This window comes from Aotus nancymaae, unplaced genomic scaffold (genome assembly GCF_030222135.1).
Source record: "Aotus nancymaae isolate 86718 unplaced genomic scaffold, 86718_ANA_hifiasm-v0.15.2.pri h1tg000064l_0, whole genome shotgun sequence".
Lineage (NCBI taxonomy): Eukaryota > Metazoa > Chordata > Mammalia > Primates > Aotidae > Aotus > Aotus nancymaae.
In genome coordinates this window covers 1,317,568-1,343,308 of record NW_026988478.1, presented here as the reverse complement: position 1 = coordinate 1,343,308, position 25,741 = coordinate 1,317,568, and the positions used below count along the sequence as shown (strand labels likewise).

General features: G+C 54.2%; 1 protein-coding gene across 5 annotated transcripts in view; it reads right to left on the bottom strand.

Moving 5' to 3' along the window:
- Positions 1–25,507, bottom strand: part of FAH (fumarylacetoacetate hydrolase) — a 37,021-nt gene extending 11,514 nt beyond the window's left edge. For 2 of the 5 annotated variants that reach the window (XM_064366124.1, XM_064366123.1), the window contains exons 1-12: positions 25,209–25,507; positions 23,583–23,692; positions 19,825–19,935; positions 17,419–17,540; positions 16,538–16,587; positions 14,655–14,745; positions 9,796–9,893; positions 9,639–9,691; positions 6,329–6,428; positions 5,409–5,539; positions 3,524–3,599; positions 556–602 (exon numbers count right to left, since the gene is read on the bottom strand). In XM_064366124.1, coding sequence (XP_064222194.1) covers positions 556–602; positions 3,524–3,599; positions 5,409–5,539; positions 6,329–6,428; positions 9,639–9,691; positions 9,796–9,893; positions 14,655–14,745; positions 16,538–16,587; positions 17,419–17,540; positions 19,825–19,935; positions 23,583–23,663 — 960 coding nt within the window. In that variant the 5' untranslated portion in view covers positions 23,664–23,692; positions 25,209–25,507. The remainder of the gene's footprint in view (positions 1–555; positions 603–3,523; positions 3,600–5,408; positions 5,540–6,328; positions 6,429–9,638; positions 9,692–9,795; positions 9,894–14,654; positions 14,746–16,537; positions 16,588–17,418; positions 17,541–19,824; positions 19,936–23,582; positions 23,693–25,208) is intronic. The other 3 variants (XM_064366125.1, XM_064366126.1, XM_064366127.1) reach the window with 3 other exon arrangements.
- Between the last annotated feature and the right edge of the window lie 234 nt (positions 25,508–25,741).

Sequence of the window (25,741 nt, the reverse complement as noted above, 5' to 3'; positions counted from 1 at the left end):
GTGATCACAGCTCACTGCAGCCTCGACCTCCTGCAATCCTCCAGCCTCAACCTCCCAAGTAGCTGGGACCACAGGTGCATGCTACATGCCTGGCTGATTTTTTTTATTTTTTTGCAGAGACAAGGTGCCCAGGCTGGTCTCAAACTCCTAGGCTTAAGTGATCCTCCCACCTCGACCTCCCAAAGTGCTGGGATTACAGTAATGTGTGCATTTTTATCAATGTGTATTGTGCTTCAGTTAAAAGTTCACTTAAAAAATAAGTCACTCTCCTCAATACAGCCCCTGGCAGGACAGGATAAACCAGGGACTAGACCTTTACAGGAACACGTGTTGTCCCCCAAGATAATCACTGGCCACATTTATGCAGCCTCTATCTTGAGAGAACTCTGTGACCTCGTGGCCACTCCTGAAAGAGACAGGCCATGGAAGCTCCAGGCCCATAGGCTGAACCATCATCATATCCCAAAAGGAATGCTCTCCTCCTGTTTCTGCCAGGAAGAAAAGTCTCTCTTTCCCTCAGTTCTAAGAAGCAGTCTGATCAGTGTCAAAACTCACCTTAAAATTGGACTTGCATATGGTAGCCGCCTGGCTCATTCCTTCTCCTGTTGGAAAGAGAAGCAATATCAATGAAGACTTAATTCCATTCATCAGGGAGGAAAATAAAAAAAGAATTGTTCTGTGGCTGAAGCTTCCCATTGTCCAACGTGATTTCACTTAGAGTCTGTGAAACAATCAGCTCCTAGGGCATCGAAGCCGGGACATCCAGGGTTGGCCAATACATGCACACGAGGCATCACCTCCCCCTCCCACGCCCACAGCAGGCAGCATTAACTGATCACAGCGCACGTTTGCTCTGGGTCCAGATGTAGCCTCAGAATCCTTCTTAATACAATGATGCTGGCACCCACAGATCCACTGGAGATAGTGTGCCATTTGAAGGCTACTTGTGATCTTTGATCGAGGATAACCTGCTGTCCCCTCAGGAGCCTTCTGGATAGCTGGGTCATCTGTCCCCCGCCAAGCTCCTCCAGAGATGGGCAGCGTGCCGCTTCACAATGTACTAAACAATATTTACTAAACACCTACTACACGCACACAAGGTACCGGGCTGTCGCTGTTCCACTTCTGAACAGCACTAACAAGTAGAAAGCTCGGCCGGGCGCGGTGGCTCACGCCTGTAATCCCAGCACTTTGGGAGGCCGAGGCGGGTGGATCACGAGGTCAAGAGATCGAGACCATCCTGGTCAACATGGTGAAACCCCGTCTCTACTAAAAATACAAAAAATTAGCTGGGCACGGTGGTGCGTGCCTGTAATCCCAGCTACTCAGGAGGCTGAGGCAGGAGAATTGCCTGAACCCAGGAGGCGGAGGTTGCGGTGAGCCGAGATCGCGCCATTGCACTCCAGCCTGGGTAACAAGAGTGAAACGCCGTCTCAAAAAAAAAAAAAAGAAAAAAGAAAGAAAGCTCCTCCACTTCCTCAAAACCTGGCTTCCTCCCTCGGTCCTAACTTCCCCTCTGAGGTGGCACAGAACAGGTATGTGCTCTTCAGCCATGCAAGGTCTGGGTCCCCCAAGCCTGCTCCTCTCCAGACCCTTTCGCCCAGATCCCAACTCAGGACATCAGAACTGCACATGTGGGACTACATCTCCGGACACCGCGCTTTCTGGCTAATGTCGTCCCTTCTCCACCAGTGCCCTCCCCGGGTAGGTTCACCTCTAGGCAGCCAGAAAGAAATATCTAGAATGAAACCAGACAGAAAGTACACTCCAAGCATGCACTATGGGTGGCAGGAGGCCAGCCTAGAACTCGTGACACTGGGATGAGTCCCAGTCCTGCCATCAGCCACGTAGGTGGCTTGGGTGAATCCTTTCCTCTCTGAGCCTCAGTTTCCCGACCTGGAACGTGAAAGAGAGGCCCAGCACAGCTTCCCAGAGGGCCCTGGGCAGCCAGGAGGCTCTTCCTGGCAGCCCTCTCTCTGTGGGGCGTCCTGCTCCCACGGCGACAGCTCCGTGCTCTGGCAGGGTACTGAGCCTCCTGCCAGGAACCGCCTCATGAAGGGCTGAGACCCTGGAACTGGCAACGAGACAGACACGGCAGAGCCTGGGGTGTGCAGATGGAAGAAAGGAACGGAGCTGAACAGGAGGCGTGGCCAGAGTGTGGCCAGGAGGTCTGTGTGTGGCCACCAGGCAAACCCTCCCTACCTGAGGGGCCCCCGTGGGGACTGGAAAGTGACACCTGACTCTTCCTAGATGCAGACCCTGCCCTACACCTTTACATGAATTGACATGTTTGGCCCTCACAACGCACCGTGACGTCAAGGCCACTATGATCCCATTTCACAGATGACAAATGAGGACACGGACAGGCTGGGCAACTTGCCCAAAGTCCTACAGCCGAGCAGCAGTAACGGCCTGCAGAGCCAGTCTCTTTATCACCAACGCCCTGCGGGGCTGTTCACGGAGCCGGGCTGAGCAGCCACAGGGAAAGGTGGGCCCTGTCTCTCTCAGGGCTGACCCAGGGTGGGGATCTGGGGCCTTGTGCGTGGGCTGTGTGTGGCCCCAGGGGCTCAGCCAAGCCTCCTGCGAGCAGACCCACAAGGACAGGCTTTCAAACACGCACTCAATGAAAGAGACCCTCACAGGAGCGAGGGTCAGCGGGGGTATGTGAGCAGGGCCCAGGCAGCCCCTGGGGAGGCTGGAGAGGAGATTGGCGTGGAAGATGGAGGTCCTGCACTCCCACTTTCAGCCCTATCATTGAGCGCTGAGTGAGAGGCCAGCGCCCTGTGGGCCCAGTGAGGCTCCCAGTGAGGCCCCAGTGAGGCTCCCAGTGAGGCCCCAGTGAGGCTCCCAGTGAGGCCCCAGTAAGGCTCCCAGTGAGGCTCCCAGTGAGGCTCCCAGTGAGGCCCCAGTGAGGCCCCAGTGAGGCTCCCAGTGAGGCCCCAGTGAGGCTCCCAGTGAGGCCCCAGTGAGGCTCCCAGTGAGGCTCCCAGTGAGGCTCCCAGTGAGGCCCCCAGTGAGGCTCCCAGTGAGGCCCCAGTGAGGCCCCCAGTGAGGCTCCCAGTGAGGCTCCCAGTGAGGCCCCAGTGAGGCTCCCAGTGAGGCTCCCAGTGAGGCCCCAGTGAGGCTCCCAGTGAGGCTCCCAGTGAGGCCCCAGTGAGGCCCCAGTGAGGCTCCCAGTGAGGCCCCAGTGAGGCCGCCAGTGAGGCCCCCAGTGAGGCTCCCAGTGAGGCCCCAGTGAGGCCCCCAGTGAGGCTCCCAGTGAGGCTCCCAGTGAGGCTCCCAGTGAGGCCCCAGTGAGGCTCCCAGTGAGGCCCCAGTGAGGCTCCCAGTGAGGCTCCCAGTGAGGCCCCAGTGAGCACAAGGGCATCCCCTCCCTTCCTCTTTCCTTTAGAAGAGCCATGCACATCTCCAGGGCTGTAGCATGTGCCCCCACCCGTGCCAAAGCTCAGGAGCCTTCAGGTCAAGGCACACGGGCACACATGCCCTCAGAGCTCCTGGTCACATCAATCCTCCCACGACATACCTTTCAGGGCAACAGAGAGGTTGATGTCAAATGTGTAGGGCCGGTCATGGCAGAGATACGGCAGGGGCCTGGGGTCCTGGGAGGGCAAAGCACAGCACAGAGGTCACTGGCAGGTGGGCCGAGCTCACCCGGGTTGGGCCCCAGACCCATAAGCACCTGCTTCCCCACGCAGAGGGTCTGAGACAGCAGGAGCGTTCCCTCTCCAGGGACCCAGCACAGCGTCCCTCGATGGCAGCGGGGGGGATCATACTGTGGGGCTCCAGGAAAAGCAGCCATGGAAGGGGCATCACCAGGTCAAAGGTCACAGGAGGCAAACCAGAGATGTCCCCAAAAGCCGCTCGAAGGGAGATTAAGGGAAGGTGGGTGGCAGAGGGGCCGAGATGGGGACAGAGCGTGGCCTGTGAGGAAAGGCCGGGGTCTGAAAGGGCGTCGCAGGGCCCCTGGACGGCAGAGGGGTCACAGCAGAGGCGGGCAGCCCCGGCTGGTACTGGAGCCAACTGCGGGGGCAGCTTGGATGGCCGGGCCAGAACGTTTTCCAAAGCATTGTACGTGAGTCACAGTGGGACATGAGATCGTTTTTGGTGATTTTAATAGTTATGAAACGGTGCAGCTCGTGACGCCAGTAGGAATACATAGCTCCCTTCTTAATATATTATTAAGTGTTAAACTGGGAGCCACTCTGAAGAAAAACGTTAAGTAAATAATAGTTCAGAAGGGGTAACAGCAGTGATGGTTGGACATAAATGGTGTTCGGGAAGGGCGGGCACAGAGGAAGGGGGAGCCCAGACATCACCAGCCCGGGCAAAGCCCTGTGACCACAGACCCCGAAGAGGCAGATGACAGGAGGACAAGCAGAGAGAGGCTGTGGCCTTGCGGCCCTAGGGAGACTAGACAGGGCCACTGCCGGCTGCAGAGACAATCAAGTCCTGGGGACTGAAAATGGCCGGCGGTGGGCGGGGGTGCTGAAGCGAGGGGAGAGCGAGGGGCGAGTGTGAAAGCCCCACAGGACGCCGCTGGAACTGGCTTTCAGGGAAAGACCTCAGGTTGTTTGTAGCACAGCAAATATGAGATGACCCCAGAGGCCAAGGAGCACGGGAGAGCAGCGTGGGTGCGGGAGCTGCCCCAGGTGGTGGGAGAGGCCCCCGGCACGTGCGTGCGGAGCTGCTCAAGGGAGAACGTGCAAATGGCTGGGAGATCGGCCTGGATCCCCGCAGAGAGGTCAGCATTGGAGAGGGGCATCGTGGGGACCCAGAGACACTGGAGGATGAGGACAGGTCACATGCCAGAAGCCAAGGGGTGAGGGAATGTCAACAAGAGTGAGGGGCCACAGGAAGTCCACGCTGAAGGGGACACAAGGTCATGGCACTGGCTATGGAGTCCCAGGTGACTCTGGCCAGGTGTTGCCAGAGATGGAGTGGGGCACATTGCAACAGGCTGAGAAGGGAGGATTGAGACCGGGGTCAAGTGCTGCTGGGAACCAGAGGCTGCCAGGAGCTGCATTCTAAGAGTTGGGCTCCAGGCGGCGCCATTTGCACAGAGCACGATTTGATGGCAGCCTGGGAGATTGTGCAATGTTGGTTCCTGCAAGGACTCCTCCTCCGCCCCCTGGCCAGTTCCTCTGGGGTTGGAAGATTCTCGAGGTTACAAAATTCTGTGTTTCCTCCAAGAACTGTGCCAGGGTCGGGGAAACCATAAAGGAGAATGATGCCATGGCTGCCTGGAGGTAACTGTGGCCAGGAACTCCCCGGCACTCTGCTGTGGGCATGCTGTGGGCACAGAGCTTTCCTCCCGACGCAGGTCTGCATGCCTGGCATGTCCACTCAGCGGGCACACAGCCTCAGAGGCAGCAGGGCTGGATTTTGGGGCTTCCTCAGAGTGTGCTTACCTGCTCTGGGTTAGGCACAGCAAAGGGCATGAGAGCATCCATGGGCACCACCCACGGAGAGATGGTGGTCCCAAAACTCTTCCCAAGGAATGGCCCAAGAGGGACGTACTCCCACTTCTGAATGTCTCGCGCTACAGAAGAAGGGCAGACGTGGGACTTACAAAGGCTGATCAGGGCCTCCCAAGACCCCCTCCTGCCCTTGACCAAGGAGCGAAGCACCCAGCACAGCCCTATCCACAAAGCTCAGCCCAGCCAGGCTGCCCCAGGACCAAGGGGCAAGACCATTCAACACCAAGGTCAGAGGTCCTTCGAGGACACTGTGCCAGGTTACAGCAAAGAGAAGGATGACCAAATGGTGATCCTTTGCCACACATGGGAGGAAGATGGCACCGTAAGTCCCAGGAAGTGGCGGGAAAGCTCATCCTCAAACTATGAGAGAGACAATTCCTGGAGCTCACGGTGCCATCTTCCCCCCATGTGTGGCAAAGGGCTGAGAGCTCAGGCTGAGACGTTGGACCGTTTTGCTTCCAATCTTAGTTCAACAACTAACTGAAATCTCTCTGTGCCTCAGTTTCTCATCTGTAAAATGGGGATGATAATATGGCACACACCATGGAGGACCAGTGGGAGGATAGATGTAGGGTGTTAAACACAGGGCCTGACACGTAAGTGCTCAGTAAATACCAGTTACGGTGTCGGCCGTGTCCCTCTCCACTCATGAGGAGATTGGAGCTCGGAGGGGTTAAGTGAATGGCCTGAGTTCTTAGAGCAGGAAGTCTGCCTGATACCCAAACCCACGCTCTCAGTCACCGTGTCACCTGCCACGTTGGACCAGCGCCAGATCTTCAGCTGCTATGAAATTGTCCCAAGTCCCAGCCTCCTCCCGCTCGTCTCCACAGGAGCAGAGGGCCAGTAATTACCACTCCAGTCGTTCATCAGGACCATTCCAAAAATGTGCTCGTGGGCCTTGGAAATGGGGATCGGCTCTCCCAATCTGTTTCCAGGGCCTACGAAAAAAGCCTGACATGGGGGAGAGTTCATTAGAATCTGGAGCTGATCGGCCATCCAGGTCACTTGTCGCCTAGAGAGCAAAGGTCAGGTATTTCCACGCTCCAGCCATGGACCAGGACGGCCACATGGGCCTGGCATGAATCCACTGTTTCTAAGTCAGAGGTCAGGTGGCCACCTCAGGAAAGCAACGTGCAGTGGTGTGCCCTGCTCCCACCCCCGGCCCTCCCCCCAGGTCCCTGAGCTCCACAGCAGCCTCCCCTCCTTCCTTCAGTGTGTCCCAGGCCACACTGCTCTTTCCTCTCGTCCCTTACAGGCTTTGCCTTTTAAGACCTGACAGCTACGTGGGGCTTGTAAAACTGAAACGATCAGGGTTCGTATTCGTGTCATGAAAAACCAGGCACAGGCTCAGCACTTTGGGAGGCCGACGTGGGAGGATCACTTGAGCCTAGGAGTTCGAGACCAGCCTGAGCAACACAGTGAGACCTCACCTCTACAAAAAATAAACACAATTAGCCAGGCATGTGTCTGCAGTCCCAGCTACTTGGGAGGCTTACGTGGGAGGATTGCTTGCCAGGGAGGTCACTGCACTCCAGCCTAGGTAACAGAGCGAGACCCTGTCTCAAAAAACACAAAATAATAAAAAATACAAATTTTAAAAATGAAAAATGAAAAACCAAAAGACTGCCTCCTTTTTTTTTTTTTTTTGAGACGGAGTTTCGCTCTCGTTACCCAGGCTGGAGTGCAATGGCGCGATCTCGGCTCACCGCAACCTCCGCCTCCTGGGTTCAGGCAATTCTCCTGCCTCAGCCTCCTGAGTAGCTGGGATTACAGGCGCACGCCACCATGCCCAGATAGTTTTTTGTATTTTTAGTAGAGACGGGGTTTCACCATGTTGACCAGGATGGTCTCGATCTCTTGACCTCGTGATCCACCCGCCTCGGCCTCCCAAAGTGCTGGGATTACAGGCGTGAGCCACCGCGCCCGGCGTTAAGACTGCCTCCTTAATGCAGCAAATAGTGCCAGACAGAGCACAGCCCACAGCCTCTAACCCTGATCCATCACCCCATGGCCTCTCAGGAAAAACAGCACCAACACGATGCCCATGAACGTACAGACTAGCCAGACACCATTCGAAAGAATAAACTGGGAAAATCTCCCTCAAAAACACATAGACCCAGCCACGACATTTGCAAAACTTAGTTACCATTTTATTTATTCTGTGACAGTATTTAAACATTGCAAAATTTCCATCAAGATTAAAAAAAAAGAAGAAGAACGCAAAGGCACTATCTTATGGAGAATCCCACGACCTTCAGTCTGGGTGACCTGGGCTCTCCGCCCCAACCATTTCTCCACACGCTGACTCTCTCTCCCCCTCTCAACAGGGACCAGCAGAGGTGAAGCGTCTGCCTGCAGAGTCCTTAGTTCTCCCAGAGAGAAGACTATGGACCCAAACCAGGGCTCAGATGCCCTGCACTGTGACTCTCAGCTGGGAGTCCTCCCGAAGTCTCACGTGGCACCCTGGCTAAGGCGGGAGGAGGCAGAGGGCTGGCAGGGAGTGCCCTGCTACCCATGGGCTATTCGGCAGTGCCCACTCATTTCCCTCCTCTGGACTGAATCCAGAGGAATCACAGGGAAGCCCAGGAGAGACAGGGAGCTCCAGAGAAGCAGACGGGCCTTCCAGCCTGCCTCCACCACCTGGGCCTTCCCACTGCCCCAGCCTGCCTCCACTACCTGGGCCTTCCCACTGCCCCAGCCTGCCTCGGTGGCCCCACGGCAGCTTCCTCTACACCGCCAGTGACGTGGCACTCAGAGCTCCCTGAGGCGATGCCTAACGTGGCAGGTGCTGACTATGGGAAAGCCCCTCCATCTGCCTGTCCGCATTTCCCACATGGAGCCTGACTCCACCCTTGAGCACCCAACTATCCAGCAGATGCTGAAGATGCTGCCAGGCTCCCTCCTCCAGGTCAGCTCCTCCTCCTGCCCATCACTTTCCTGGTCCCCTCACCTTAGGGCTGCCCAGATTTCAGTGTCCCCTCTGAAACACAGCCCTGGAGCATGAGGGATCCTTGGGAGGTGGGACCGACTGTACCCATCTCGACATCCAGGCTGTGATAGAGCACCATGGTTACAAAGGCTGTTGCCACTGGGGGAGGCTGTGTGAAGGGTATTGGGATCTCTGTATCATTTCTCACAACTGTATGTGAGTCTACGATGACCTAAAAATAAAACGTTTGGCCGGGTGCGATGGCTCATGCCTGTAATCCCAGCACTTTGGGAGGCCAAGGCAGGCGGATCACAAGGTCAAGTGATCGAGACCACCCTGGCCAACACGGTGACACCACATCTCTACCAAAAATGCGAAAATCAGCTGGGTGCGGTGGCGCGTGCCTGTAATCCCAGCAACTCGGGAGGCTGAAGCAGGAGAATTGCTTGAACCCGCGAGGCGGAGGTTGCAGTGAACCGAGATCGTGTCACTGAACTCCAGCCTGGTGATAGAGCGAGACTCTGTCTCAAAAAATTAATATATAAAAATAAATAAATAAAAAGTTTAATTTAAAAAAGTGTGCAGCCCTAAAGTGACCGCAGTTCTGAGGTTGTGTGGGCCCAGCAATGGGGCTGACACAGGCAATTCATGAACATTGAGCTCACAGCAGCGGCACCGTAACGCACCTGCACGAAGCTCATTAACACGCGTATTTTCTCCAGAGGCGCATCAGAGTCTCCCTATGGTAGGGACACTGGGCGGCACTTAGCACTGCACTTGGGGCCATTATAAACAAACAGCAACACCGCCAGAAAAGCACAGATATGCAAAAAACATGGCACCGAATAGACCACAGAGGGCACGTGTTTACAGCGTGGGCTGACAAGGAGGCTGCGTAACAACTTTTCCAGCCTCAGCTGAGCCTAAGGTGCTTATCAGGCGGCTGACATTTTTCACTGTTCTGCACATGTCCACGCGTGTCCACAAAAGCTCTGCGAAATTAATCTTGGACTTACAAATAAATGTTAGCAAGTAGGTGAATTCTCAAATACAGAATCTGCAAGTCATGAGGACTGACCGTCCTTGTGATGGCCAGGTGGGGACACAGAGCAGTTGCCGATGTGGCTGAGGAGGAGAGGACTGGGCGGCTCATGGCACAGGCAGCCATCTCAGAGGGCAATCCTGCCAGGTGTCTACGGGTCCCGCGGCAATAAAACGCCAAGCTCACTTACCATTTCCAGCTCCATGTCCAGGAGCTTGCAGGCACCGTATACAGGAGGCTTCGCTGGAATGACACCAGAAAAGAGGCTGCTGTGAGCGGGCCACAGAACTCACCGCATGGGAACAGGGAGGGGGACCCCAGCAGGGCCTGGACACGGGGTCACTTACAGTCATCAGGTTGCATCTGTCCCATGGGCCTTCGGATTGGAGTGCCAGACACCACGACGGAGGAGGCACGGCCATGGTAGCCCACTGGTAAGTGCAGCCTGAGAAAGGAAGGCAGGAGAATGCAGGGCATCAGAGGTGCAACATGTTGTCAAGTAACTAAAACTTCAAAAATTAGAAAAAAAGAGTCGCCATATACACATGGCTCAAAAATTAAAAGGTGCTTACAAGTTTTCATCCATGGATGAACGGATAAACAAATGGTGGCAAGTACATACAGTGGAATATTATTCAGCCTCAAAAAGGAAGGAAATTCTGGGCTGGGCACAGTGGCTCACGCCTGTAATCCCAGCACTTTGGGAGGCCGAGGTGGGCAGATCACCTGAGGTTAGAAGTTCAAGACTAGCCTCACCAACATAGTGAAACCCCTTCTCTACAAAAATACAAAAATTAGCCGGGCATGGTGGTGTGCACCTGTAATCCCAGCTACTTGGGAGACTGAGGCAGGAGAATCACTTGAACCCAGAAGGCGAAGATTGCACTGAGCCAAGATCACACCACCGCACTCCAGCTTGGGTGACAGAGCAAGACTCCATCTCAAAAAAAAAAAAGGAAATTCTGACCCACACTATAGCATGGATGAAGCTGGAGGACACTACACACAGTGAAATAAGCCAGTCACGAAAAGGATGAATACTGTGTGATTCCTCTTATATGAGGGACCTAGAGCAGTCAAATTCTTAGAGACAGAAGTAGAATGGTGGTTGCCAGAGGCTGGGAGGAGACAGGGCATGGGGAATTGGGGTTTGATGGATACAGAGCTTCAGTTTTGCAAGACGAAAAGAGTTCTGGAGATGGACAGTGGTGACAGCTGTGTAACAGTGTGACTGTACTTAACACCACTAGATACTTAAAAATGGTTAACATGGGCGGGGCGCGGTGGCTCACGCCTGTAATCCCAGCACTTTGGGAGGCCGAGGCAGGCAGATCACAAGGTCAAGAGATCGAGACCATCCTGGTCAACATGGTGAAACCCCGTCTCTACTAAAAACATGAAAATCACCTGGGTATGGTGGTGTCACGCTTGTAGTCCCAGCTACTCTGGAGGCTGAGGCAGGAGAATCGCTTGAACCCGGGAGGCGGAGGCTGCAGTGAACCGAGATCACACCACTGCACTCCAGCCTGGGTGACATAGCAAGACTCCATCTCAAAAAAAAAAAAAAAAGATATGGCTGTGTCCTAACTCCCAGAAAACATGGAAAGAAAGAGTCTTGGTAAATACAATCAAGTTAAGGATCTTGAGATGCAATCATCCTGGATTATCCAGGCGGGCCCTGAATCCAGTTAGAAATATCCTTATTAGAGATAGAAGAGAAGACATAGGAGGAGGGGGAGGCCACGTGAACACGGAGGAGTGGCAGAGGCTGGAGTGACGCAGCCACGAGGCATGCCTGCAGGCCCCGGAAGCTGGAACCAACAAAGACAGGGACGGTCATCTAGAAGCTTCAGGGAGAGACGCCCCCGGTGACACCCTGATTGCACACTTATGGCCTCCAGAACTGAGGGGATAAATTCCTGTTGCTGTGGCGCTTTCTTCCAGCAGCCCCAGGAAATGGATACAGACCCACACCATGCCTCACACGTGAAGGGAAATCCAGATGGATTCAAGATCTAAACGTTCAAAGGAAGGCTAGTACGAGCACTAGAAAAAAAAACTCACAAAAAACTTCCAAATTCTTGGGGTGGAGAAAGCCTTTCTAAACATTGCCTAAAAGTAAATGCCATGAGGAAAATGACTGACATGTCTGACTTTATAAAGATGCAAAACTCTGTATCTAGAAAGACTGGCAAAGAAAAACGATAAACTGGGGGGAAGTATCTGCAAGGCGTTGCAACAAAGGGTTAATTTCTATCACTTATAAAACACTCTTTGAAACTAATAATAGAGAAGTGACTGCATAGATTAAACTGGCAGAGTATGTAAAAACATCTGTGAAAAAATACATAAGAAGGCCAGGCACGGTGGCGCACACCTGTAATCCCAGCAATCTGGGAGGTCAAGGCAGGCAGATCGCTTTGCGTCCACGAGTTTGAGATCAGCCTGGTCAACATGGCGAAACCCCATCTCTACAAAAAATACAAAAATTAGCCAGGCGTGGTGGCACGTGCCTTTAGTCCCAGCTACTCAGGGGGCTGAGGCAGGAGGACAGCTTCAACCTGGGAGGTCAAGGCTGCCGAGAACCAGCATCATGCCACTGCACTCCAGCCGGGGTGACCAAGTGAGACTCTGTCTCAAAGAAAGAAAAAGAAAAAGAAAATACATATATGTCACCGATTACCAGTTTTGCCTCTGGAGAAGGGAACTGCATGGTGGCCCACAGGTGGTTGAATTCTGTTTTTTCCCACTGTTTACCCTTAAGTACCTTTTGAATTCTCAACCATGTATAAATATTAACTCTTTTTGTTGCTTTTAATTTTTTTTAATGTTTGATAAATCATTTTGCAATATTTATGACATACAAAAACATGTAAGTGCCACCGAGGAGATAAAGAAGTAACACTTGGCTAATCCAGCTCGACGCATCCTGGGACTCCTCCCTGGTCTCATTCTCCTTCCTTCCTTTCCTGTCCCTCAGCCTCGAGGAAACCCGCATGGTCCTCAATTCGCTATATTTCTATATACTTTTATTACTGTACCATATTTTTTTTTGTGTTTTTTTTTTTGAGACAGAGTCTTGCTCTGTTGCCAGGCTGGAGTGCAATGGCGCGATCTCAGCTCACTGCAACCTCCGCCTCCTGGGTTCAAGCGATTCTCCGGCCTCAGCCTCCTGAGTAGCTGGGATTACAGGCACACGCCACCATGCCCGGCTATTTTTTGTATTTTTAGTAGACACGGGGTTTCACCATGTTGGCCAGGATGGTCTTGATCTCTTGACCTCGTGATCCGCCCACCTCGGCCTCCCGAAGTGCTGGGATTACAGGCATGAGCCACCGCGCGCAGCCATATTTTTGTATCTTTTTATAAAAATGATATTTTGCTGTGTATTTGGCTTGTATTACCTACCCCCAAAAATTTATTTTGTAGAAGACTGAGGCAGATGTAAACTTATTTACATGATGATATGTCAGTGATGTCAATGATGAAGTGAAGAAAGCAAATTTCGGCATAGTCTTGTTTCGTTAACTACGGAAATAAAATCACGTGCATGTGCCCATACACGTGAGCAGGCACGTGTGTCCTGGAGCAACGTACGGGGGCGGCACATCCAGCTTGCTCAGAGTCGTTGCCTCTGGTGAGCGGCTGAGGAAGAGCTCCCTTTTTTACCCACTTTGGTTCCCTTACTGGATTAAATTATAAAATTCAATTGCATGCAATGACGTGGCGTGTAATAATTTCAACAATTCAGATGAAAGAAGGAGTTAGTACTCTCTCCCCATCTGGCCACTCCCCTGAGGAAAGCAATGTTCATCTGGAGTCTAATATTTTTTGCCTTTCTCTACGCTCATATCAGCCTATGGAAATAATGTATGTATAAGTGTGTGTCTGTGTGTGTGAGTGTGTGTGTTAAGCTGAAAAATGGCCCTCCAAAAGAGATCCAGATCCTAATCCCTGGATGCTGTGGATATTATTACATGCCAAAAAAGGTTTTGCAGATGGGATTAAGTTAGGAATCTTGAGATAGGGATACTGTCCCTGGTTATTTGGGTGAGCCCTAAATGTCATCACAGGGGTCCTCATAAGTCGGAGGCAAGGTCAAAGGAGGAAGCCCCTGCCCACTGGCTACTGAGATCGTGGCACACGGGTGACAGCCAACTCTTCTGGGGCTGGGCAGTCCACCAGGTCATCACCACCAAGGACACACAGATAGACAGGTTGAAGCTGGCTGGGGAAATTACAGCCTGAAGCGTGTACAGGGCAAGAGTCTCTAATATTTGCCTGTCTCACGTGGAAGCCTGGAACCTGCAGCCGGGGTTCTGGTCTCAGATTCACCTTGTTGTGCAACCTTGGCGTTGTTTCTCGACATCTCTGGCTTGGAACTGCTCTCTCTCCCTTTCCTTCTGCTTTATCTTGGTTCTAACAGACCCTTCCCGTCATGGCATAGCCTCCTGGAAACACTTGAGAGAGAGTAAAGCCCTGTCCCTACCCCAGCTCCTGTGTGTGGCTGGCGGCACCGGGCCTGGGGCATATGCCCTCCTCTGTGTCCAGGCCCTCTTCGGTTCCAAGGAACCATCACATCCAGGACACAACACGGAACAAAGGGCAAGGATCCCGGCTCTGCATCCTCAGCTTGGTCAACAGCCGGATCTGGGGGCTGGGAGACAGGCTTTGCTCCTGTGGTGCTCAGGCAAGCTGATCCTTCTCTGAGCCCATTTCCCCATCCGTAAAATGGGGCTTACAATCATGGCCTTGTGACATCACAGAACTAGTAGGAGGATCAAACAGATGAATGAAATGGATCACACGCTGAGGAATATACAGCACTGGGCACCTTTGAGGTTTCTCATTCATCAGAAAATGTAAGTCTGGAACATGCCAGAGTCTAAGACTTGCCCACAGTACAATAGACACAGCTTATAAATGAAAGACTCCAGAAGGAGCGTAGTGATTCAGGGAATCCAATTCCAACCCCTGCTGTCCAGAGGAGCTTAAGGGACTGGCCCTTCGACCCCACAGCAGGTACTGAGCCAAGCTGAGCAGGAGACCAGAAGCTGAGACCAAGGCTTCCAGAGGTTGCAACATTATAACTGCTTTTCCTCCCCTGTTTACTTTAGGAAGAACTTGGCAGCTCCTGAGATAAACATGCTGCTGGAAATGAAAAGGCAGGCTTTGAACTTATGCAAGCATTTGCCTCGGGACATACCAATTTGGCATCAATGCATTCTCCTTGCCTCTGAACATGACTCCAACGTTGGTAGCGTGCTGCCGAGAGGAATAGAAGTCTGTGTAGTCTCCTGCAGAGCAAAGACCCAAGAGATCCCATCAGCAACCCAGATGCCTCAGGAGGAGAACGGACTGTTCCAAGCACCAGAGCCAGGAGCGTGCACACAATAGTGTTCACACATCCCGGAGCCCAGCCTGCATCCACCACTCAGCAGTGACAGCACCAAATGCAACATAAAATATCCTCACCGAAGATTTGTTTTTAGAGTCCTCAACTGAGAAACAATTAAGAAGTCAGGAGTCTAAACCTTCTGAAACTGACAGTGGAATGTGAATACCAAGTGGCTGACTCCACCTCCCTTCTCAGGCTCCCGACTTTCACCGCACACAACTGCCATTCCCAAGTCCCCACAGGCCCCCTCACCATGCCTGTGCTGACTGACTTCTCCCTTGTCCCTGTGTATTCAAATCCTGGCAATTCTTTGAGGGCCCCTCCTCCCTGAAGCCCTCCCTGCTCTCTCTAGCAGGATTTCTGTCCCCTCCAAATCCCCTCCCTGAATCCTTCTGGGGCAGGCTTCGTTTCGCACTGGTGCCCAGGTTACATGTGTGCACACCTTTGCTGGCCTGTGGCCCTTCCAGGACAGCCCCAGCCCAGTCCTCATGTCTTAGACTCTGCCCCGGTACCAAAGACAGGGACTTGCATGCTGCGGATGCTAATCAGCGCCTGTCAATTACGATGAACTGAACGGGGTGGCCAGCAAGCTGCAGGCATCGTCTACCATTCGGAGAATTAAAAATCTGCATGAAAAACCAGCTGCATGAAAAACCAGTCTGCCTGTTTTGTTTTCCTAAATCTCTCCTCAAAAACAACAACAACAACAAAAAAAACAAAAACCAGCTGTGTATTCACCACTACCAACAGCCTAGACTAGCAGTAGTCGTGGTGAAGGATGCGGAGAGGAAGAAAGATCCATGGGGCAGGTGAAGCCTTCGCCGCTGTTTCCCATCTTTCGTCCCAATGCGCAGAAGTAATAACAGAGAGATTTTTCAAAAGAATAAATCCATAACAAAAAAAAAATAGAAAGGGCACCATCGCCCAACCAGACATGATGAGGAATCTCTGAAAGACATCTGCTTTGTGCAACAGATGGTTTGCCAAAAAATAGCACAGTCCCATGACTGCATGAGATGGGGGAGTGAGAGGGGCTAGGAGGAGGCAGGTGACTGGGCTCCTGTCCCCAGCCCCATCCTCCAGCCAATTTAGCCAAAGCAGCCCAGCAGCAGAGGACTCTCCCAGAGAGGCAGTGTACCCCAGGGGAGGGTCAACCGGCCCTTCCTCAGCTCACAGGTGCCCAGGTGACCCAGCAGAGGAGGCCTGTGCACAAGGAGGAGGGCTGTGCTTTGGGTGAGCCAGCCTCTCTCTGCTTCAGGCTGAGTTTCAACAGCTCCAACTTCCTGAATGACGCTCCAACCAGACATCCTGCCACGTGCTCAAAACGGGGCCCTTCACAGCCCTTTGGCCTCTTTCCTTAAAACTGCTGACTCACAGACTGAGCTCGGAGAACCTGTCCCATAGCCTTTGGGGGGAAGGAGAGCAATTTGCTGTGCAGGGAGCCATGTAGCTAGTCATGAACTGGAGCAGCCTGCAACTCACCACCTGAGGCAAGATACAGCCTGAGTTAATGCCGGGCCTGGGTGCTGAGATAGGTCAGTGATGGGAAGCGGGTAACAGCCCCAGAGCCCCTCCTCCGTCTCCGCCCCCAGGAGGGACCCTCCACCCAGATGCAGCACCAAAGCACCTGGCCAGCCCTCTTGGCCCACAAAGCTGCTCCGTTCTCGTCTTGCTGAAAAGACTGCACTCACCTATGGCGGCTGGAAGGTGCATCGTGGCAGACGCCTGGGAGACGAATGCACTGAAACACAGAACCAGGGGATTCAAAGTCAAGTAGGCAGCAAAGCGCGGTCCTACCCACAGGCTCAGTCCCCACCATTCCCAAGATGATCCGCAATCTCCAGTGGGCACCTCCAGGCTGGCCTGGGGCCAGAGCTATGCTGAACCTTTCACAGCTGAGAGGGCATCCGCCCACCGAAGCCGTTTCTATATTCTACCCTAACAAATGGGACTAGACAAGTGGGAACTCTTTCCTACTCTAGAAACCAGATGAGGGCGCGGAGGACGCTGATGACGGCTGGCTGAGTAAGAGAGAGGGCCGGTGGGCCTGGCCTGACCTAGCTTGGGCAGCTCCAGTCCAGGCACCCAGGCAATCCGAGTGCTCCCTGCACCCTCCCATCGATATCCAGCCCAGGCAGGGGCTGGAGCCAGGTCTGACTTGGCCACACCAAGGTTGCCAAGCCATGACGCAGAATGGCACTGACCAGCACACAGTCCTCATCTCCCCTGCTGCAGCCCTCCTCCCCACTGCTGCAGCCCCTCCTCCCCACTGCTGCAGCCCCTCCTCCCCCTGCTGCAGCCCCTCCTCCCCCTGCTGCAGCCCCTCCTCCCCCCTGCTGCAGCCCCTCCTCCCCACTGCTGCAGCCCCTCCTCCCCCCGTTGCAGCCCCTCCTCCCCCCTGCTGCAGCCGCTCCTCCCCACTGCTGCAGCCCCTCCTCCCCCCTGCTGCAGCCCCTCCTCCCCCCGTTGCAGCCCCTCCTCCCCCCTGCTGCAGCCCTCCTCCCCCCTGCTGCAGCCCCTCCTCCCCACTGCTGCAGCCCCTCCTACCCGCCAATGACCACATGCTTCTCACCGCTTCCGAAGTTCCGTGTCATCTCTGAGCCTGGCTTGGCTCACAGACAGCAAGTTCTGCAAGAACACTCTCGCCTCCTTCCAGGCAGCCTGCCCCAGGCCCATGAAGCTGTTGAGTGTAGGCTAAGACCAAAACAGGGAGAAAGATCACGCACAGGAAAGCTTGGAGAGGATCCCTCCGGCCAATGGGAGGCCAGGAGCCGGCCAGCCCCCGCCGCATCTCTCCCGTCGACTCAAACTCTCAGCATCCTGCTGTTAGTTTTGTCGTCTGCTCATCAAGCTGGAGAAAAGCATAAACTCTCTCGATGCTGCCTCATGCCCTCGTGCACCTGCACCAACTGTCCAAGCCCAGGAGCTGCTACCGGGCACAGCAACTGTGCTAAGCTTGGCGCGGCCCACAGTGGGACGTGACCATGTCCTTGGAGAGGACCAGGTGGGAGAGGCACACTCCCGCCTGCAGAGTGATCCAGTCCAAACTAATTCGTTTCACATCAGTTAAGAGGAGGTTTTGGGCCACGTGTGATGGCTCACGTCTGGAATCCCAGCACACTGGGAGGCCAAAGTGGAGGATCACTTGAGCCCAGGAGTTCAAGACCACCCTGGGCAATACAGTAAGACTTCATGTCTATTAAAAAAAATTTTCCCACTCTGTCATCAAGGCTGGAGTACACTAATGTGATCTCAGCTCACTGCAACCTCTGCTTCCTGGGTTCAAGCAATTCTACTGCCTCAGCCTCCTAAGTAGCTGGGATTACAGGTGTGCACCACCACACCCAGCTAATTTTTGTATTTTTAGTACAGAGGGAGTTTCACCATGTTGGCCAGACTGGTCTCGAACTCCTGACCTCAAGTGATCCACCTGCCTCGGCCTCCCAAAGTGCTGGGGTTACAGGTGTGAACCACCATGCCCAGCCTCTATAAATTTTTTTTTTAATAGGCTGGATGTGGTGGCTCATGCCTTTAATCCCAGCACTTTGGGAGACTGAGAGCGGCAGGTCACTTGAGCTCAGGAGATTGAGACCAGCCTGGGCAGCATGGAAAAAACTTATCTCCACTAAAAATGCAAAACTTAGCCATGGTGACATGCACCTGGGATGCATGTCACCATGCAGCCGCCCAGCTACTCGGGAAGCTGAGGTGGGAGGATCACCTGAGCCTAGTGAGGCTGAAACTGCAGTGAGCTCTGATCATGCCACTGCACTACAGCCTGGGCAACAGAGGGAGGGCTTGTCTCAACAACAACAACAAAAAGCAGGAACTCTTTCCTACTCTAGAAACTAGACAAGGGCACAGATGACGCTGACGATGACGAGCTGAGTATGAGAGGTTTTTTAATTTAAACAAAGAAGAGGTTTTGTAGCCAGTGAGGCATAGCAGAAAAAGCCCTTGTAGGTTCTAAGAGTCAGAGTTCCAGCCTCAGCTCTGAAACTTCTAGCTGTGCAGCTTGGGGAAACCGTGTCTCATTCCAGAAGTTCAGGTCCCCATCTGGATGCTCAGGTCTCCATAGGAATTCCAGTTCCTATGCCAGAGGGTGGCTGGGAGGATTGAAGGAGAGGATGTGTATGAAGCTCCTGGCACACCAGAGGTACCCATAAATCCCACCCTCCTTCCTGACCCATGCAATGAGAAGACGCTCTATCAAAGTAGCGGACCATTTACAGGGAAGCAAATTCGTGCCCATCCCTTGCGAACATGTCCTTCAGGGCTGACTCCTCCCTGGCTGCTTCTGCAGAACTGGAGGCCAGGGTTCGTAGCTCCCTCCCTCGGGGGCCCTCGCAGGCCTTGGACAGGCAGAGGCTCAAACAGCTTGGCAAGGAAAGTAACCAGAGTTCCTGAAGAGCTTCATTTCAGAGACAAGTAGGAACGATCCAGTAATTTTTTTCACCTAGGAACTCGCCCGGAGGTGAGAAGCCGCCCTGAGTTGTCCCAAGGCCACCTCCTACTAGCTTGTCTGTCTCAAATCAACCTTAGTCTTATCCAAGTATAATCTCTGAGACCTCCAATGGCATGACCTCTGTTGGAAATGGAACGCAAGGAGCATTTCCTGGTTGGCATCCGCAGTAAGTGCCACTGAGGTCAGGGACAAGCTGTTTTGTTTTATTTATTTATTTATTTTTTATGAGATGCAGTCTCGCTCTGTCACCCAGGCTGGAGTGCAGTGGCGTGATATCTCAGCTCCCTGCAACCTCCGCCTCACAGGTTCAAGTGATTCTCCTGAATCAGCCTCCTGAGTAGCTGAGATTACAGGCACCCGCCACCACGCCTGACTAACTTTTATATTTTTAGTAGAGACGGGGTTTCACAATATTGGTCAGGCTGGTCTCGAACTCCTGACCCACCTCGGCCTCCAAAGTGCTAGGAGTACAGGTGTGAGTCACCGCGCCTGGCCTGTTTCACAATGTCTTACCTCACTGAAGACATCCTGGTGTTTGGAGAGGACAGGTCCAGTGAAGAGGTGCTTGATGACACTGAGGTCCAGGATCTGCTCACCAATAGCCACACCTATCCTCGGTCTTGGCTGGGAGGATGAGGACATGGTCAGCACCAGAAAAAGCCCCTGGCTGGGCTTGGCTCATTTACTCTGAAAGCCTGTCTAGTGATGACCGCAGGGGTCCCCCTTTAGATGGCCCTATATGCACAGTGGACTGAGGAACCACATCCTCAGCATCCTGCCCCAGCTCCCTTGTGCCATCTCTGCCGCCAGGACTAAAAGGAAAAAGGATCTGTGTTCCCTGAATGGGAAATAAATCAAATATCCCTTGGACTTGAGGAAGAGCAGCCAGCCTGGTCCCAGCCACTTACCTGGGCAAAGTCCCCTGCAAAGTTCCCCAGGCATTACATAAATGCCTCCGGTGATGAGCAGCTCATCACCTCACCAGGAGGTTGAATTATTTTCCAGGTTTAACCTAGGCCTTGGCTCAGGGTAATTTGGCTGTGCAGTGAAGAGTGAGTGCCCAGCGCACAGTGCTGAGGGCCAGGCGGCTTGGATTAATCAGCTCTGCTGTGGCTCCAATGGAGGAGGTCAGGTTGCAAGCGAGCTGCAGGAAGCCAGACTCCTCAGAACATCCGGGGAAGTTCCCTTCTGCACCATAAAATCCCAGCATCAGCAAAGATGTCTTCAATATTTGTAAGGTCTGGTCTTTGTCCCCACAACCCTGAGCTTTGCTGGTCAACAAAGAACCAGAGGGCATGTCTGCAAGCTTCCTGGGGCTCTGTCCTAAGCTAGGCTTCCAGCTCTCCCGAACGACCAGCTTGGCCATTTCAGTGCCAGTGAGCTTACTGGTGGGATTACTGGCTGGCCTTATCTCCACTGGCTGCTCATTTGGGTGGGCTGAGAAAAGACGGCCATTCCTCCATGCATGTCAGCTCTTGGGATGAGGGGTAAACCAGAGCCACATTCATCTGAGGTCCCAGGAGAGCCTATCCCAGGAGGCTGCCTGGAGAGCTTAGCTACTCACGCTCAGCCCCACTGCAGCTCCCTGGGCCTCAGGCTTCCCTCCTGAAAATGGCAAATTTGCAGTAGGCAAAGAGCTGAACCACCTGGATCCAGGTGGCTTTCCACTCAGGGAATGTGCAGGACAGACCCTTGGGCCACATTTCTGACCCTGGTCCCCACACCCAGCTGAAGGCAAGAAAGAGCCACCTCTGCTGAGCGACCTCCAAGATGGGGTCACAGCGCGGCTGCCTGCTGCCTCAACCGCAGACGATCCCAGAAGCATCGGGTAGTGAGTTACCGCCCTTGTGCTTCAAACTGTGACCTGAGGACCCAGGAAAAGTCTGAGAGAGTGATTCCATCTACTTTCAACCTTGGGAGTTATTTTCTTCAGCACGAAACTAGAGGGGGCTCACAGGTCGGATCCAGGATTCCCGGGCTCCAAGTCTGCTCCCTCATTCACCATCTTGTCATCTTGGACAAGTCCCTGGTCCTCTCTATGCGTCAGTTTCCCATCTGCAACTTGAGGGAAACAAACTAAGGAGGGAGACTCCATGTGCCTGACTTCCAGAGAATAAATGTGTATTGCCTCTGTTTTATAACAGTTGGTTATATCTGATATAAAGTTGTTCAAAGGAAAGCATTACCCAACCCTCAGCCTGACATAGAGGGGGAAGTATGGGATTGGGAGGCTGACAGATGTGGGGATCAACCCCATATCTGCCTTCTACTGGCTGTGAGATCTGGAGCATGATGCTTTGCCTCTCTGGGCCTCCGTTTCCTCATCTGTAGAATGGGAACAATAACTTCACAGTCAGTTTATTGCGAGAATTCAATTAATATCTGTGAATCTCTCCCCCCAAGAACAGACACAGGATAGACACTATTCATGCTACAAACATTTACAGAGCATCTTCTCGGTACCAGGCTGGAGAGAGTGGAGGCCAGAAGGCAGCGGCAGGGCCAGACCCCAGGGACTTTGACAAGGCACTCGGCAAAGGAGCTCCACACTACCACAATCCTGTCCTCAGAGGCCACCAGCCCTGCCTTCACAGAGAGCGCCCCTATACAAATTACTAGTCCATGAGCAACCAGAAATGGAGGGAAGATGTCTCCTGTGTCTTTGATCCCCAACTCCCAGCCCAGGCAAGGTCTGGACAAGAGTTGGGGTCCGTAAGCATTCACTGAATAAAAAAATGAAAAAGTGATGGCTGGATTCACTATTGTCCTACTCAAGCTAGGAAGGGCTGGCTGCTGACATGGGGGAAGGGAGGTTTTGCTTGGCAACTAGTCTTGCCAGGCAAGGCAGCCATTACCGATGGAATGTCCACGTGCCTGCAGAGAAAGCTCTAGATGAGGCTTGTTCAGCTGAAATGCCAAAGGGGCCAACTCTCCCCCGCCAGCGCTCTGTGAGACAACAGCGGTATGGGGTTCTCTCTCCCAGACATCTGCAGCGGCTGCCCTGCACATTCTGATGTTCAAACGGCAGGACATGGTGTCTGAAAGGGCCGAGCCACACTCTAAGGGACATTAATTCGATCCCCTGAGAAAGCAAGTCAGAGCACCCTACTGGGGTGTGCCTGCCTCTCACAAATGTTTCTGTCTAATGGATTTGTGCTCCCAGGAAAGGTGAGGGAAGACACATCTGCTGAGGGCAAAGTGTTCGAGGCGGGCAGAGGGAGGGCTCTGTCTCCAGAAAGGGTTGTTCGCCATCACAGGTTAAGGTTTAACGTGCCTGAGATTGTGTCCTCCAGGGGACCGAGTGTCCACTTTCTGTGTCCTTGCAACATCTGGTCAGCCCAGCCAGTTGTGAAACCGCAAACTGACTCTTCTAGACCAAGGCACTCACCGCAGACAGGCCCACAAAGGCAAGCCACTTGCGTCCAATGACAAGCCATGGGGGAACGAAGGGACCCCACTTCCCAGGAAGAAGCCAGCTGCCAGGCCCCTCGTTTAGCAAGCATTTCCTGTTTCTAGGGTTCTGTGGCTTACAGAGCTGAATCAGGAGTTTACCTTTAAAGCTGGGAGCAGAAATCTAAGCCAAAAATACCATCAACAAAGCCAAGGGAATCTGCTTTTCCAACCTAGGGACCCTCTTATTATCTATTTGCTGACACCCCCAGTTTTCAAATACTTCCTTCTACCAGTCAGACTACACTGACTTAGTAAAAGTGTGTTTCCCTGCCCTATTTCTTCTGATCAGTAGAGAAATGCCAGGGGGCCCTCACCAGGAGGTGAAAGAATTCCAGCTAAAGGCAGAGACACTTGCCATCTTCGATCTCACAGCTCTGAGCCAGGAAATACGCACGCCCCTCTGAGCTGCTACGCATTCCGGTTAACATTTCCCGGGTTCTAGGGTTAGAGGCTACCCAGCGAGATGAACCACCGGCCCTGACCTGGTCTCTTGCGGGTGAGAAACACACCGCAACCATCTTGGCGCAGGCAGCGCGCCTGTGTGCGGCAGCTTCCGGTAACAGAATCCTGCTTGCTCTGCTTGTCTGGGAGAGTGACACGCTTCATTTCATTTTGCATTTAATTCTCAGCAAATCTGCGGACATTGAGGCTGAAAAGTCAGTCACACAACGTGCACAGCTAGAAAGTTACGGGGAGGGACTCGAGCCCACAGGCACTGTCCGGGAACGGATCTTAAGAGAAAAATGGCCCAAGCCTCCATCCCGCCCCCCACTCAACTCCACTCCCTCCCCGCGCTCGGAAGAAGCCCCTCTGCTCACGTCGCCTCTGGTGGAGAAGACGCCGTAGGGCAGGTTGTGGATGGGGAAGTCGGAATCCTCGGCCACCGGGATGAAGGACATGCTGGCGAACACCCGACACGGCCGCTGCCCTGGCGTGCGGAGAGCGGGACTGAACTCGGCCGCCGCCGTCAGGTCCGGCCCCGCCCCCGGCCCGTCCCCGGCCCGCCCCCGCGGCCTCTCCCGTTGACACATCAGGGATCCCGGAGGCTCCTGCCTGCCTTTTGGTCTCGCCGTGAACACCCCGCCCCCGAACCCCGAACCCTGCCCTTCCCTTGGCCCCGCCTCCGAGAGCCCCAGGTCCTCCTCAGTCCCTCCTCCCTCCCCGAGCCCCGCCCCTCCCTTGGCCCCGCCCCGCGAGCCCGAGGTCACTGTCTCTCCTCCCTCCCGAGCCCCGCCCCTTCCTTGGCCCCGCCCCGCGAGCCCCAGGTCACTCACAGTCTCTCCTCCCTCCCCGAGTCCCGCCCCTTCCTTGACCCCGCCCCGCGAGCCCCAGGTCACTCACAGTCTCTCCTCCCTCCCCGAGTCCCGCCCCTTCCTTGACCCCGCCCCGCGAGTCCCAGGTCACTCACAGTCTCTCCTCCCTCCCCGAGCCCCGCCCTTCCTTGACCCCGCCCCGCGAGCCCCAGGTCACTCACAGTCTCTCCTCCCTCCCCGAGCCCCGCCCCTTCCTTGGCCCCGCCCCGCGAGTCCCAGGTCACTCACAGTCTCTCTTCCCTCCCCGAGCCCCGCCCCTCCCTTGGCCCCGCCCCGCAAGCCCCAGGTCACTCACAGTCTCTCCTCCCTCCCCGAGCCCCGCCCTTCCTTGACCCCGCCCCGCGAGCCCCAGGTCACTCACAGTCTCTCCTCCCTCCCCGAGCCCTGCCCTTCCTTGACCCCGCCCCGCAAGCCCCAGGTCACTCACAGTCTCTCCTCCCTCCCCGAGCCCCGCCCCTTCCTTGGCCCCACCCCGCGAGCCCCAGGTCACTCACAGTCTCTCCTCCCTCCCCGAGCCCCGCCCTTCCTTGACCCCGCCCCGCAAGCCCCAGGTCACTCACAGTCTCTCCTCCCTCCCCGAGCCCCGCCCCTCCCTTGGCCCCGCCTCCGAGAACCCCAGGTCCTCCTCAGTCCCTCCTCCCTCCCCGAGCCCCGCCCCTCCCTTGGCCCCGCCCCGCGAGTCCCAGGTCACTCACAGTCTATTCTCCCTCCCCTAGCCCCGCCTCTCACCTGGCCCCGCCCCCGCCCTGATCTCTGTCCAGTCCGCAAGTTCACCTCGAGGAGACTCGGTTCCAGCCCCCGCTCAGGGCAGCTGGTCCTACCGAGAGCAAACCCTAGCTTAGCATTTAAGGCTCTGGCCTGCATGACTCCAGCCTTGCTCCCCGCAGCTGCTTCCCTGCTCTTCAGCTCAACAGGACTCTCGTCCGCTTCCTGGAAACAGCAGACACTTTCTCCCCAGAAGCTGCTTCCTGGGCTTCAGAACACCACGCAGTCGCGTCCTTTCTCCCTTCATAAACCATGCTGCTCCTTCTAGCTATGACACTTCCACTTGTGTGTCAGAGAAGGGGACAGTTATGCCTAGTAGGAAGACTTCAATTAATGAGAACTAATATTCTAAAAAATAGAACTCACCTGTTTCATATGCCAGTGGTAAAATGACGTTGACAAGCTGCTCAACCTTGGACAAGTTACTTAACCTCTCTCTACCTCAGCTTCCTTCCCTGTATAATGTTGATGATAATAGTTCCTACTTCACAAAGTTGATATGAGAATGGAATGAATTAATATTTGTGAGCACTTAGAATAGCGCCTGGCATACAGAGATTATGTGTGTGTGGAAAGAGAGAAGGGAGGGAAGAGGAGGAAAGGAAGGGAGGGGGATAAAGGAAAGGAAAGAAAAAAGAGAAATAGGAAAAGAGAGAGCGGGAGAAAAGGAGGAAGGAAGGAAAGAAGGGAAAGGCCGACTATCTTAGGGTGGGTTCAAGGCGTTGTCTAATCACTCATGTGCAGTCAGCTGCAGTTTTTTGAGGCAATGTCACAGCCAGGACACTGGGAACACGCCAGACTGAGTGTTGTGTTGGTGGTGGTGTGAATGAGTCAGGCACACTTTAAAACAGCCAAGATGCCAGCTGAAAGCTAGAAAAGTAGATGTAGTCTGGGCAAGG